The 15,226-nt window shown below is 53.0% G+C and overlaps 1 protein-coding gene across 1 annotated transcript in view; it reads right to left on the reverse strand.

Moving 5' to 3' along the window:
• The window catches only part of Sdk1 (sidekick cell adhesion molecule 1), a 952,579-nt gene that overhangs the window by 132,957 nt on the left and 804,396 nt on the right, over positions 1 to 15,226 (reverse strand). Inside the window, exon 23 of the mRNA XM_051161155.1 lies at positions 2,212 to 2,321. Within this exon, the coding sequence (XP_051017112.1) occupies positions 2,212 to 2,321 (110 nt within the window). The remainder of the gene's footprint in view (positions 1 to 2,211; positions 2,322 to 15,226) is intronic.

Below are 15,226 nucleotides of genomic sequence, written 5' to 3' on the forward strand. Positions count from 1 at the left end.
GAGCCGATAGCATCGCTCGCACTAGCCTTTGTGAAGGTGGGGGCGGGGGGAGGAGAGGGGGGAGTCAGCGTTGGGGATTTACTGCTAAGGGTAAGCGGCAGAATCCAGAAGCAGAAGGTTAAATGCCATGTTAACACTTGATTAGTGAGATGAGCAACTCCGGGCCATGGAAGCGGGCAGCAGATTGGGGCTCCTGGCACATCCGCTCTGGTAGGGGTCTGAGGCCTGCGGTTCCTTTCCTAGTTATTTCATGACTGCAGCAGTGAGTCTTTTCTATAGTGTGGTTTGATGGAAACATGTGGCCAGCCTAAAATCCAACCTTGCTTGGAGTGATACTCAACTTGTGCATCTCGATTAAGTCTTTTGTGTATGTACTACTACGGCTACTGCTACTTATAGAATCTCTCTCTCTCTCTCTCTCTCTCTCTCTCTCTCTCTCTCTCTCTCTCTCTGTGTGTGTGTGTGTGTGTGTGTGTGTGTGTGTGCGCGCGCGCGTGTGCACCTATGTAGTCTGATACATCAACAGGGGTGCACATGTGGAATTGGCGTAGGGTGTCTTTCTCCATCACTCTCCACCGTGTTTTTTGAGGCAGGGTCTCTCACTGCACCTGGATCTACTCACTTCAGCTAGACTGCCTGGTGAGCAAGGCCCAGGGCTGGTATCATAGGCATGTGCCATAGCCCTGGGATCATAGGCATGTGCCATAGCCCTGGGATCATAGGCATGTGCCATAGCCCTGGGATCATAGGCATGTGCCATAGCCCTGGGATCATAGGCATGTGCCATAGCCCTGGGATCATAGGTATGTGCCATAAGCATGTGCCATAGCCCTGGGATCATAGGCATGTGCCATAGCCCTGGGATCATAGGCATGTGCCATAGCCCTGGGATCATAGGCATGTGCCATAGCCCTGGGATCATAGGTATGTGCCATAGCCCTGGGATCATAGGCATGTGCCGTAGCCCTGGGATCATAGGCATGTGCCATAGCCCTGGGATCATAGGCATGTGCCATAGCCCTGGGATCATAGGCATGTGCCGTAGCCCTGGGATCATAGGCATGTGCCATAGCCCTGGGATCATAGGCATGTGCCATAGCCCTGGGATCATAGGCATGTGCCGTAGCCCTGGGATCATAGGCATGTGCCATAGCCCTGGGATCATAGGCATGTGCCATAGCCCTGGGATCATAGGCATGTGCCGTAGCCCTGGGATCATAGGCATGTGCCGTAGCCCTGGGATCATAGGCATGTGCCATAGCCCTGGGATCATAGGCATGTGCCATAGCCCTGGGATCATAGGCATGTGCCATAGCCCTGGGATCATAGGCATGTGCCATAGTCCTGGGATCATAGGCATGTGCCATAGCCCTGGGATCATAGGCATGTGCCATAGCCCTGGGATCATAGGCATGTGCCATAGCCCTGGGATCATAGGCATGTGCCATAGCCCTGGGATCATAGGCATGTGCCATAGCCCTGGGATCATAGGCTGTGCCATAGTCCTGGGATCATAGACATGTGCCATAGCCCTGGGATCATAGGCAATGTGCCATAGCCCTGGGATCATAGCATGTGCCATAGTCCTGGGATCATAGGCATGTGCCATAGCCCTGGGATCATAGGCATGTGCCATAGCCCTGGGATCATAGGCATGTGCCATAAGCATGTGCCATAGCCCTGGGATCATAGGCATGTGCCATAGTCCTGGGATCATAGGCATGTGCCATAGCCCTGGGATCATAGGCATGTGCCATAGCCCTGGGATCATAGGCATGTGCCATAGCCCTGGGATCATAGGCATGTGCCATAGCCCTGGGATCATAGGCATGTGCCATAAGCATGTGCCATAGCCCTGGGATCATAGGCATGTGCCATAGTCCTGGGATCATAGGCATGTGCCATAAGCATGTGCCATAGCCCTGGGATCATAGGCATGTGCCATAGCCCTGGGATCATAGGCATGTGCCATAGCCCTGGGATCATAGGCATGTGCCATAGCCCTGGGATCATAGGCATGTGCCGTAGTCCCCAGGCAGGTTACTGGGCTGCTGGGAATGCACTCATGTCCTCAGGATTATAGAGCAGGCACTGACCGACTCACCCAGGCCCCAGCCCTCCACTTAGAGAATCCTACTGTCCATATGACATCTGTTTTTTCATACAACAACCGCAAGCCCAGCCGCCCCTCCTCCCACCCGCCATCCTCACCTGTAGTGTGTGTAGGGCGTGAGGTTTGGGATCTCCAGCATCTGGGCATCAGGCTCCTTCTCCTCCTCATAGAGGGTGACCCACTCCTCCTCATCCCCGATGGCGCCGACCTGTGGAGAAGGATCCTGAGGTGGGCTGGGCTCACCACAGTGACCAAGGCTGCTTGTTGTCCTGTAGGCATCTGCCTAGGTGTGATGGGCTGAGCCACCATGGATGTCACACCCGGGAGATACTGCTTCCTGCACATGCACTCCTCCCGCTATTCTCAGTGACACGACACCTGGGAGGGTTTTCACTCAAAATTCAGTCAAGGACTCGGCTTCAGGAGGGCCGTCCCTGGGGCTCAGATTTGGGGTGCCGGAGAGAACCACCCACACTGCCTTGTCCCCCTCTCATCTGATGAGTAAGAGAGGCTCAGAGGAAGACTCGGGCAGGATCCCCTGGTATGCAGCGATGAAGTCCTGGCACAGATGTCCCCCTCGCTAGGGGCCAGAGTCATTTATACCACTTGCTGGCTCCAGGGGACCACCTGACCTTTCCCTCCCCAAGCATACATCTCAGAGACTCTGATGGTCCCTGGCATAAGGAAGCACGTATACAGAAAAGGCAGAGTCTCTGCGTGACAACAGAGCATGTGGGACTTGTCCTTTCTCCACAAAGCACCCTGGGAGCGGGTGGGATGGCTCACCAGTAAAGCGCCTGCCACACAAGCATGGATCGATCCCCCAAATCAGGTGAAGGGCTGGAGAGATGGCTCAGAGGTTGAGAGCATGCAGTGCCTTGATGAGTCCCCAGTACCCATGTCAGGCCTTCACAACCCCCTGGAACTGAAGTTCCAGGGTGTCTGATGCCCTCTCCTGGCCTCTAAGGGCACTGCACTCAAATATCCATCCATACACACACACACACACACACACACACACACACACACACACACACACACACTATACTGATAAGTCACACACATATGTATAATTCTGGAGCTTGGAAGATGGAGACAGACAGACTCTTGGGGCTCTGTGACCAATCAGCTGAATCAGTGAGCCCCATGACTATCTCAAAAAACAAAATCAACATAAATGGACAGTGCCCTGAAAAATGACACCTGAGGTTGATTCTGTGCACTTGTGCCCTCTCCTCTCTGTCTCTCTCTGTCTCTGTCTCTGTCTCTGTCTCTGTCTCTGTCTCTGTCTCTGTCTCTCTCTCTCTCTCTCACACACACACACACACACAAATGCATGTACACCCACTCAGATGTATACACACATAGGTGAACACATGCACAGTCATGTGTACACAAATGAACATGTACAAACACTCCCCCACAAACACATGTATACACATTCAGATATATACACATAAAGGTGAGCACATGCATACTCAGATGTGTGTGTATATATATATATGAACTTGTGTACATGCACACTTATGTGTATACTCACACACGTGCACCTCAGGGCAGCGCTGGTCTGAGGAGCACCACTCTCTATATAGACACTTGTTCTTTCCCAGTTGGCCTGTGAGGCCCCACTTCCTGTGACCTCTAAACTGACCATGGTCACCTGGTCTGCCTGAGCAAGCCCAACCACATTTCCATCTACCCTGTTGATGCTACCCTGGGCTGTCCCAGACAGAACCCATAGGAGTGTGACACCGCTGTCCTCCAGCCTGTGGCTACTGAGAGCAGTCACGTGACTTCTGCAGCACATGTGACTATGTGATCCTGGGGACCATGGGGCACAGACAGAGGGTGGGCTGACAGTCAGCTCAGCCAGCCCTGCCCTGGCATTTAATACTCCCTAAGTGACTTAGATGACAGGCCAGGCCTTGTGCTCATTAAGTTCACAGAGGAGACTGAATTGGCCGGTGGCCAAGCCATGGGGGCGGGGGAAAGGGGAGGACGGAGGCTGAGAATTCATGGTGACCTTGGTAAGCTGCAGATATGATGCAAAGGACGGAGGATGAGGAGGGGCCAGTAAGCGAGGGCGCTGGCAGCTGGCTTCCTGCATGCATGTGAGCGAAGCAGCCTGAGCTGTGGGTAGTCCAGACGAAAGGAGGAAAACCACCACAGAGCTGGAAGGGACCAGGCATACACCATCCACTAACGCACAACTCGGATGCACCTGCACATGTTATACACTGGCACACACCTGCATGCACCTGCATACACAGGTGAGTATGTGCCCACACCTGTATTCACTTGAATGTGACTGTGTGTGTGTGTGTGTGTGTGTACACATGTATGTATTTGAACGTACCTGTGTGCACTTGTATGGGTATGTATGTATCTGCACATATGTACATGGCAGCATAACTTCTACACACATGAATGGACCTGAACACATGTAAATACTTCCACACAGCTGTATGCACCTGCACACACCTCTTGTATTCACCTGAACATGAGTGCTTGTGTGTACACATGTATGTACCCACACATATCTGTGTGTATTTGTATAGGTATGTATGTATCCATACATGTGTACACAGTGGCATACACCTGAATGCATCTGCCCACATGTACATACCTGCACACACCTGTATGCACCTGCATACACGTGTGTGAACCTGAGCACACCTGTGTCACCTGTGCATACCAATAGGCACTTGTACACTTTGGTTCACAGTGCTCTGTGCACCACAGCCCAAGGGTGAAAACGAGGCCCATATCCCCAGATGAACAAGGAGCATTATTTCACCATGAAGAGGCACAGGCAGAGGCTTTTTTGTGCACAGACTTCAGAAACACTGTGCTGGGTGAAAGAAGCCTGTCCCCGAATCCACATAGCATAAGAGTCTCCTTTATGAAATACCTGGGGAGCGGTGTTTAGTGGGAAAGAGGGATGGGAGGGAAACAGGGGTGGAGTGGGAAGGAAGCAGAAGTGGGAAGGAGGTAAGGTGGGAGGGAAGCAGGAGTGGGTGGGAAGGGGGTATGGTGGGATGAAAGCAGGAGTGGGGTGGGGAGGGGGTGGAAGGAAAGCAGGGGTGGAGTGGGAAGGGGGTGGGAGAGAAGCAGGGATGGGTAGGAAGGGGGTAGGGTGGGAGGGAAGCAGGAGAGGGTGGGAAGGGGGTATGGTGGGAGGGAAGCAGGGGTGGGGTGGGAAGGAGGTGGAGGAAAGCAGGGGTGGAGTGGGAAGGGGGTGGGAGGGAAGCAGGGGTGGGAAGGGGGTGGGAGGGAAGCAGGAGTGGGTGGGAAGGGGTAGGGTGGGAGGGAAGTAGGGGTGGGGTGGGAAGGGGGTGGGAGGGAAACAGGGTTGAGTGGGAAGGGGGTAGGGTGGGAGGGAAGCAGGGGTGGGGTGGGAAGGGGGTGGGAGGGAAGTAAAGGTAGGGTAGGAAGGGGTGGGGTGGGAGGAGCTCCTGGAGATAAGCATGTGTGAGAATCGGTGGAAGAAGTAGGCATACATTCTGAATCTACCACCTTGGGGATTGTCCCCATTTAAAATGGTGAGATTCTGTGAATCTCACCTCAATTTTTAAAAGAAGCATTAAAATTTAAGGTGGGATGCTGGCCAAAATCACCTGGTAGAGAAAGAGCTGGGGGTCGGAGTGACCAGTGAGCAAGGCAGCTAAAATTGGGCAACTGAGGAGGGAATGATATGGCCACCTGTGAGCTGCTGCGGCAGGAGAGTGCTCTCAACTTGCAGGAATCTTGGTAGCTCTGGCCTCCACTCCCACCACCAGAGAGGGGCCACTGCTGTGTCTTTTATCACTCAGGTCCTCTGTGGCTGAGTGAGGGGGCAGCAGATGTTCATGAGTTTAACTGATCCTCCGAGTCACCGCAGCGTGACTGGACGCTCCTTTCTCTGCCTGTCTCCATCTTGGCAAACCCTCCTTGAATGAAGGCTGGTCCTGGCATCCTGTGTGTCCTCTGCCTGGGTGCCCAGCATGTGTGCCTCTGTCTGTCTGCCTTCTTGGCTAGGCACAGCTACCTGTGGCCAGGTGCCTCTCTGACCCCTCGGATGGCCCCACAACAGCCTGTTCGGGCAGGACACCATAAGCGGGCTGTTGGCTATGCATGCTGTCACAGGGACTGCATGGATAAGGGTGGTGGCTCTGGGACTCAGGGCCATCCTGTCATGTGACCAGGAGGATTGGAAGGGAAGCGACTACCCTTGAGCTGCGGCTCAGAGGAGACAGTGCAGTGTGGCTGGCCCCTGGGTGGGAGGGTGGGTGGGGCAGGAAGGCTGGGAGGCAGGCAGCTCCAGTGTTTCTACTGAGCACGAGGAGACAGTTACTCCATCAGCAAACATCGATTCACGCCACAGGGGCCAAAGCCAGCAGGATAGAACCATGGGTCCCTACTGATGTCTCCCCTTGAGTCAGTGTTGCAGAAGACAGGGGTCTTCTCTTTTATAGCCACCCCCGCCCCGCCCCATGTTGTCACTGTCCCACAGCTGGGGTCTACACTGTGCAGTATGGATGGATGTCTGCATCATTGCTGGCCTTCCATTCTGCTGAGTTCAATCTAGGACTTCAGGGCTCCGAGCAAGCTAACGGGGACAATGGAGTACGACTGGGGCGTGATCCATGCTCACATGTGCCTGACCGTTCCCTCTTGCTGGATCCCCTTTCTGCAAGTCTCTGATTTGGAGGTGGGACAGATAACTTGCTAGGCCTTCTCTCTGCCTGGCTCTGCCTGCCATGTTTCCCGAATCACTGTTTGTCGTTACCTGAAGACACCGCATAGCCTTAAGCACCTGTGTCCATGCAGAGAGCTCACATCTGGTTCAAAGCCATCTGCTTCCCTCCCTGCCTTCTCTAAGCAACTGCCAGCCCCTTCCAGAAGCTTCTTTGAAAGGCTCTTCTGGAAGGCTCCATGCACAGCTGCCCCTGCTTTATTGCTTCTGGAATCTGCTATAGATAACCGCCCGTTCTCTGGCTCCCTCTTCTGAAGGTATACACGGACAGGCCCCCGCTGCTCTCCGTGTCCGCCCAGGCAGACAGCATGTGATGTCCCTAGCCTATCCCTCACACCCAGGCTATCTCCCACCTACCCCCGACAGGCTCAGGTCATGTTCCTCAAAGACCTGTCATGCTCATCAAGGAGGGACCCAGCAGGGCGGTAAAAATGGGTTTGGAGGATAATATGACTCAAAGTCTGTGGCATCAGCAGGAGAAAGAATGTCCAGGCTGGAGAGATGGCTCGGTCTGTGGTATACATGCGGTGCAAGTAGGAGGACCTTGGTTTGATCCCTGGGAAGCCATGGGAAAGAGCCAGAAGCTAGGAGTAGCATGTGCCTGTAATCCAAGTGCTGGGGAGGAGGGGGCAGATACAGGAGGATTCTTGCTGGCCTCTGACCTCAACATGTATGTTCCTACAAACACCCACAAACATGACCGTGCACATACACAATAAAGAAGAAAGAAGATAAAGGTGTTAGAACCCTCACCTGCAGTTCAGCAGCTTCACAAATTAGTGTCTGACGTGACAGTATCTGGCCAATCAACACTCAGGAAATCAGATTTCTATAAGGCTTGGCAGCCAGCAAACAGCCTATCAAACAAGGCTCCACTCACTCACTCACTACTCAGTAAACTTGAGTCCATAGGACGAATCTGGCCCCTCGCTTGTTTTTGTTGATAAAGTTTTATCAGAACACAGTCACACTCGTTGGCTTATATGTTGCTAATGGCTGTGGCTCTACGGCTGAGATGTAGAAGTGCGATAGAGATCATCTGGCCAGGAAGGAGTCTCCAATCCAGCCCTTTAATGGGAAAGCATCCATCCTGCTTGAGTGTGCCACCCAGAGGCACAAGGCGAACTTCATATCGGTCCTGCCTGACTGGTCTTATTGCCACTCACATGGCTGTGGACTCCCCCAGGGTCCACTGTACAAGTTGGTGTCCATGCTAAGGATCATGTGACAGTGTGGAGTAGCTGGCACGGAATGCCAAAGACACATTCTAACCCAATCTCCTGGCAAGAATCTTGTATTCCTATGTCTGTATCTGAAGAGACCAGCATTCTTTAGTGCTTGCCTGGCTCCTCTGGCTCTGTAAACTTCCAGGCCATCACAGGAGCATGTTCTAGAAGCAGGTGGCTAGTGACTGGCCACTACCAGCACACTGGACACACAGTGAGTCAGGGCTCTAAAGATAAAGCAAATTGAAGCTCCCACCGGGAAGCTGGGATTTAGAAAGGCCTTCTCCCGTTTATTCTCTGAAAGCCAACAAACAGCACTTTACAACGGTCATTATAGAAGCTGAAATGCCCGCGTTCCAAGCGGCACTCTGCAGGGGCAGGTCCTTTGTTGCACCGAGGAGTGCACAGTCCCTCTGAGGAGATGGCAGGCTCCTTCAGGAGGGCCAGCGGCTTGCCTGCTAACGTGTCTAGTCTGAGTTTGGCACCAGCTGGCCTGAAAGCATGTGCGTTCATTTAACAAGTAGAAGTCTCAAAGCCTGCCACTCCTGCTAAGCATGGTTTCTACACAGCTACAGTTGTGAGTAGGAGAAAGTCTCTCAGTACAGCTGGTCCTCTGGGAAGCTTTGGGGGAAGCAAGTGGCTTATGCAGGACTTTGAATACCCTAATAGGGGACTCTGGTGTCGTCCCAGCACCCTACAATCTCAGGACTTCAGCGGCTACTACAAGGAGAGTCGTTAACTTCATCCCAGGGGTATCACACAGACGGAGAGGAGTGCTGACAAGGGAGCAGCTGTCCTTTCATTGGGAGCCCAGCAGAGGGGGGAGACATTCCAGAATTCCGTGGACACCTGCCAGCCTCATGCACCACACCCTGCCTGGCTGAAACTCTACCGTCAGCCGGAAAATGGAAAATTTGCAACTCCGCAGATACTCAGGCCCCGTGGTTTCGGTGCGGAGTGCTGTCCCCGTGCTGGAGCCAAATGATGCTTCCCCAAATGAGAGGTGCTGGAGGACATGGAGGCAGAGGGACAGATGGGGTTTGCACTTCTGCCAAAAGCACAGCCCAACCCAGGAAGAAACCAGAGGCTTGGGGAGGCCCAAAGGCCAGCTCCCGAGCAGATCCGGAACTCTTGCAAGCTAATGAGTTGTTAAGGGGATTCTCCTTAGCCCTGATTGATCTCAGCTGGCAAGGAGGCTGCCTGCTCTGAGAAGAGCAGGGTTTGTGCTGCCCTTCCCTTCCAGTGCTTGCCTTGCTCCCTGCACAGCGGAGTTTTACTTTCCTTTTGTTTCTTGTTTTATTATTAAACGCTCATCTGTCTGTCTTTCTGTCTGTTTCTCTCTCGCTCAATCTCACCGTGTGTTTGTGTTCACGAGTGTGCATGTGAATATACATATGTGCTTTTGCCTGCATGTGTGTATATATGCATGTGTACTGTTTCTGTGCCTGGTTCCTGTGGAGGTCAGAAGAGAACCTGGAATCCCCTGAACCTGGAGCTGGCTGAATCTGCTACACTGGGCCAACGAGCCCCTGGGATCCTCTCACTTCTGCCCCCCGCCCCCCAGCAATGAGACTACAGGAATGTGCTACCCAGGCTGGCTTTCTGGTGGGTGCTGGGAGCGGCAGGTTTGTGTGACAGGCACTGCACCGACTGAGCAGTTTTCAAGAGTCCCCGTAATAGGAACTAAGAGGGCCTGACAGTCTAAGAGGCCAGAGTCCATGCTCCTCACGCCCTACAGATTTCCTACACTGGCCGAGGCGCATGACAAGAAGGCACTGCAAGGAGCTCATCACGGACAGTCACACAAACAATAAACAATTGGAAACATCCGAGTGTGTTTCACTGTCACCTGTCACCATAGGACCTACTGCGTGGGGTGGGGTGGGGGGAGGTGTCGTGTCAGAGCAAACAATGACACCGCCTCTGCAGACTTACGCAGATCACTGTGTTATTGCTGAAGGGTCCATTAGAGCCGCTGACGGCTTTCCTCTGTGCACGCTCCAGATGACTGGAAAATAATGTCACCCTTCCAATTGTGCCTATTGTGAAAAAAGGCATTCAACGGTGGTGGGGGTTTACTACAATTGCAATGCTGACAGAGTCTTCTCCATAGTGGGGAGGGACACGAAGTGACCTGGGTGGGGTCAGATATGCCGCCCTGGTCCTGCAGAACTTGGAAGTGGGGCTGAGAGGGTGTGGCCTTTGGAGCCTGCACCTTGCAAGGTGATGCAGCCAAAGAGATGTAAGAGGCACTTAAGGGAGAAGGTCTCCATCAGATGGGCTGCTCTGTCCCCAGGTGGCATTTGTGACATGGTCCATCTGCTGGCTCAGCAGGAGCTTCCTAGCACCTGTCATGTGCCTATCAGGCCCTGCCTCAGTGTGAGGTCATGGCCAAGACCTGGTTGGCAAGGGTCCTGGTCTCACTCAGCTAACCTCCCAATGAGGACCAGGACAGTAACCATGCGACAGAAATACAGAAGGGTGCCAGTGAGGTGGATTGGTGGGTAAAGTGCCTACTTTGTAAGTGTGAGGACCTGAGTTTAAATCCCTGAGACCCACATCCAAGCTGGCCAGGAGAGCATGCATCAGTATTCTGAGTGCTACACTGAGGAGATGGGACACGAGAAAACTCCCAGCAGCCTCCAGGCCAGCTGCCCCGAAGGAACAGTGGCGAACAAGAGACCCTGCCTCAAACAAGGTGGAAGGCCCAGCTGTCCTCTGACTGCCACACAGGCGCCATGCCTACACACACACACACACACAGAGACACACACACACATACACACACACAGACACACACAGACACACACACACACATACGCACACACGCACACACGCACATACACACACACATACACACACACACACACACACACACACACACACACACACACACACACAGAGCAGGAACTGGTGGACCTGTCTGTAGAGATGCGCCACCCCGAGGACCATCCTAGCAGGAGCAAAGTCAGTCTGAGACACTGGTGCGCCGCCTCCCTTGACTATCAGAGTTTTGAGAGAATGCATCCCAAGGAACTGGCATTTCCCCAGGACTCTGCACAGGGAGAAGGAAAAGGCAGAAGCCAGAAGGGGAGCCTGTCTCTCAGGAAGAGGTTTCACACCGTTCCAACAACTAGGCAACTAACTCTTCAGACATCTTTGTGGAGACTGGAACCGAGACAGTCATGGTTGGGTGATGTGTGGGGCCCACACTTAGCCAAGATGGCGTAGCTATGTATAGCCCTGCCTGCCATCTATTTAAACCCAGACTCTGTGTCAGGACCTCAAAGATGGATTTGAGGGATCCTGGATCGCTATATTTTCCGCTTGCCACTGTGGCCACGTTGAATACATCCCCTCTCTCTAGAACATGTTTCTTTCATTGTTATGTTGTGGGTGGGGGGTGGAGCCTAGCTCGTTAGGACTATCAGGGCCCAGGCTCTGACTGGATCAACCCCAATAACATTCTCGCTGCAGGACTGGGGGACTTCTCCTGAACTGGGGAATCCTGAATGCAAAGGGCATATGGCCCACCTTGGTTCTCCGTCCACTGAAGATAGCACGGGATTTTCTGTGCCCCTGACCTCACCTGGACCCCCAAGCTGCCACACCTACCTTAGGCTTGTCCACTCTGGAGGCCTGCATTATCTCTCTGGCCTCTCCCAGGGATGAAGCCTCTCCCTCCATTTATTAAGTGTACACTGTGTACTAGCTCCACGCTAAAGCTTTAAATGTCTCCAAGTTTTGTGAGGGAGAAACTGAGGCTAAGGAAAGTGCCTTTACTCATCCTAGCATGACCATGACCTCTGTCAACCAGCTAGCTCTGGTGGACCCTTCCCTATAACCGTTTGCTTGAGGATGCATCAGCCCTAAAATACCTATCTGGCCCCTCCCCAGGCCCCACCCACAGCTGTACACATGTAAGCAGGCTCCACTGGTCCCATCCAGCAGACAGCAGGCCAATATGTCAAGTTTGGGGTGTCTCAAGGAGGCCTGGCTGCCAACTCTACTGCCTTTAAACTTCCACCAGCTGCGAAAGAGACAGACTCCCACCCCCGTAACAGATGTGCTGAGGCAGGAGAGATGGTTCTAGCAATAAAGTACTTGCTGGGAGCTCATGGGGACATGATGCTGTACCCTCAGAACCCATGTAGAAAGTTAGATGTGACAGCATCTCCAGAGGTGAGGAGGCAGATCCCTGCAGGGCGCTAGCCAGCCAATCTAACCGGTTGGTGAGCTCCGGGTTCAGGGAGAGACCCTGCCTCAAAAATGAGGTGGAGACATGGTTGAGCGAGACACCTGATATCTACTTCTGCTTTTCATATGTACATGTGTATACACACACACACACACACACACACACACAGAGAGAGAGAGAGAGAGAGAGAGAGAGAGAGAGAGAGAGAGAGAGAGAGAGAGAGAGAGAGAACAAGCAAACAGAGACCCCACTGGCTTAGAAGGGGTTAGTCACAATAAACCCGACCCACAGAGAAATGAACGGAAGTGAGGAATGCTCTGAACACACCTGACCAAACAACACAGCTTAGCCTAGCCCCCGTTAACCATTCTCAGAATACCTGCACTGGCCTGCACTTGGCCAATGCAGTTTGATGCAAGGTCTATGTTATAGTAAAGTGTGCTGCCTGGCTCTTACACATACACAGCCGTGACGGACACACAGAACTACAAGACATGTCTAGAGAAGGCTGGCAACACGGCGCGCGCACTTGCGGAGTATCGCTTTTGTAGCAGAGTGGAGTTGAACTACAGCAGGCTGGCACTATCTACACATGCACCGGAAACCACCTGTATATACGTGGGAGCCATGGTAATCTCTGCTTATGGTGACCTTGGCATCTGTATCTTTCATGAGTCTTTTTCCTCCTTGACTGATGCTGAGAATGTTATTGTCTTGTCCCTGGTGCCCTAAGCCCTGGGCCTTGAGCCTAGGCAGTGCTTAGCTCATGTGACTAGAGGCAGGGGTAGATCCATAGAGCCCAGCATAGCGGGGATGCCCGGGCTGAGGTTCTCAGGCACACGTTTGCCTTCCATCCCTTTGCTACCTAGGCAGAAGGACATTCCTGGTCTAGGAACAGAAGCCTCTTAATAGGAGACAGGCATGCTCAGCTGTCCAGACCAGGCTTGCCCTGGAATTCACCTCTAGTGTGTACGTATCGCGAGAGGCCTCAGATGAAATGGCTTATTAGGTAAGCGGGAGACCCCAAATACCCTGTGACACGTGGCAGCACACAGAAAAACCAAGCTCTACCCGTGGCTTTCCATCCATCAGCCCCCAACCAGCCCAGTCCCTAGAACCCGCTGAGCACACTTGGAAGACACATGACATCACCTTGTGCCCTGGTGTCCCCCAGGCATGAGTCACTCCGACGAGGATGGCTACTGACCCTCTGGACAAGCTGTGTGTCTGTAAGTGCCGCCTCTGGGAACACGGGGGCCACAGGACATCTCCGCTGTTCCTTAGTTACCAGGAGACCAGCGTGGAACAGATTCGTGTTGTATTTTATTAGCCCATAACAGTCTCTAAAACAGCTCCTTTTTAAGAAAATGGCTGCTATTATGCACAAATAAGCACTTAGTGGGCTCCCCCCACCCAATCTCTGCTTTCCATTTTCAGAATGGAAACCGTTTTATCTGTACCCAAAATGTTACTGAGAGCGTCTTCATTACGGGAAATCCTGCCCCGAGCTGCCTTTGCAGGAGGGCAGCAATTCTGACTATCAGAGCACAGCGAATGGCCTCGTGCGTGCAGCAGGGGCCGAGGGAGGAAAGCGAGTCGGTAAGGGGTGGGCAGAGGGTGGCCAAGGACAGCAGGTACTGCTGCCAGCGGCAGTGAAAACTTGGGAAGGGCTGTTTTGCTCCATCTGCAGCCAGAGGTTACTAATTAAGCAAAGCATTATGGAGCCAAAATACTCACAAAAGCTGCTGCTGCTTCTTTTATTTTATTTATTTATTTAAAAAAAAAAAAACCTGCATCTGAGCACTAACACAAGGGCCTTGCAAGGGGCTTTCCCAACACCAAGCTTCGTTCATCCCATAATTCACTGAGGAGAATGGAAGCCAAAGACCTTGGTGTCGGGGTGGGGGGATGCGGGGGCTGGGAAGATGACTATGCACAAGGTGCTTCCTGGAAAATGGAGGAAGACTTGAGTTCAATCCCCAGAACACACACAAATGAACTCAATGCATGGGAGCATGCGACTGTAGTCCCGGCCCTAGGGGAATGGAGACAGGTGGATCTCTAAGGTCCCCCGGCCATCCAGCCTCCCCTAATTAGCAAGCTCCAGATTCAGTGAGAGACCCTGCTCTGAAAACAAATGATGTGGACAGGGATAGAGACATCTGATGTTGACTCTGGCCTCCGCTGTCATGTGCACATGTGTATACACTCACTTGTGCACACATGAGCATGTGCACACGCACGCACGCACACGCAAACCGCACAATAACAGCAACAAAGCCCTTGGTTTGCTTTTTTTTATATATATAAAAGAGTGGTCAAAATATAAGTGGAATTTAATTGCAAAGCTGCACTGAGAAGTGGGAGCCTGGACATGCAGTGGAGGCTGGACTGTGACCCCTGGCCTGGGAGGAAGTTCTCCTGGTCTTCAGTCCTGGCTGCTGCTCAGTGGTTCTGCCTGAGGGGGTGGGGTGGGGGTGTCAGAGAGCTTGGACATTCGGCTCCATGTCCTTCCCTTTTTGAGCCTTCCACAGTCCCAGATGGAGAGGCCTTCTCCTTCTTCCATGTTTCTCTGGCAGTTGAGCAAGTCTCTCTCTCTCTCTCTCTCTCTCTCTCTCTTCAACTCTTCAACAAGTTATGAGTGCAAGCCTAACTTGTTAGGGCTGCCAGGGCCTAGGCTGTGACTGGAACACCTCCAGTAATGCTCAGGTGGCCAGCCAGGGCTGTGCTGTAGCCCCTCCACTGCTTTCAGAGGAGCCAAAGTCACCCCCTACTCATTCCTCAGGAGGTCCCCTGAGGCTCGCTGCTGCATGTATGCTTTCGAGGCCCCCAGCAAGTGTAGCATCATGATAGTCCTGTCAGTGAAAGCAAAGCCTTCCAGAGCACCCACCCCAATCTCCTTTGTAAAGGATGTGCAGGAAGCCCCAGCCTTCTGCACTATATGAAATGCCATG

The sequence above is a fragment of the Acomys russatus genome, chromosome 19 (assembly GCF_903995435.1).
Source record: "Acomys russatus chromosome 19, mAcoRus1.1, whole genome shotgun sequence".
Taxonomy (NCBI): Eukaryota; Metazoa; Chordata; class Mammalia; order Rodentia; family Muridae; genus Acomys; species Acomys russatus.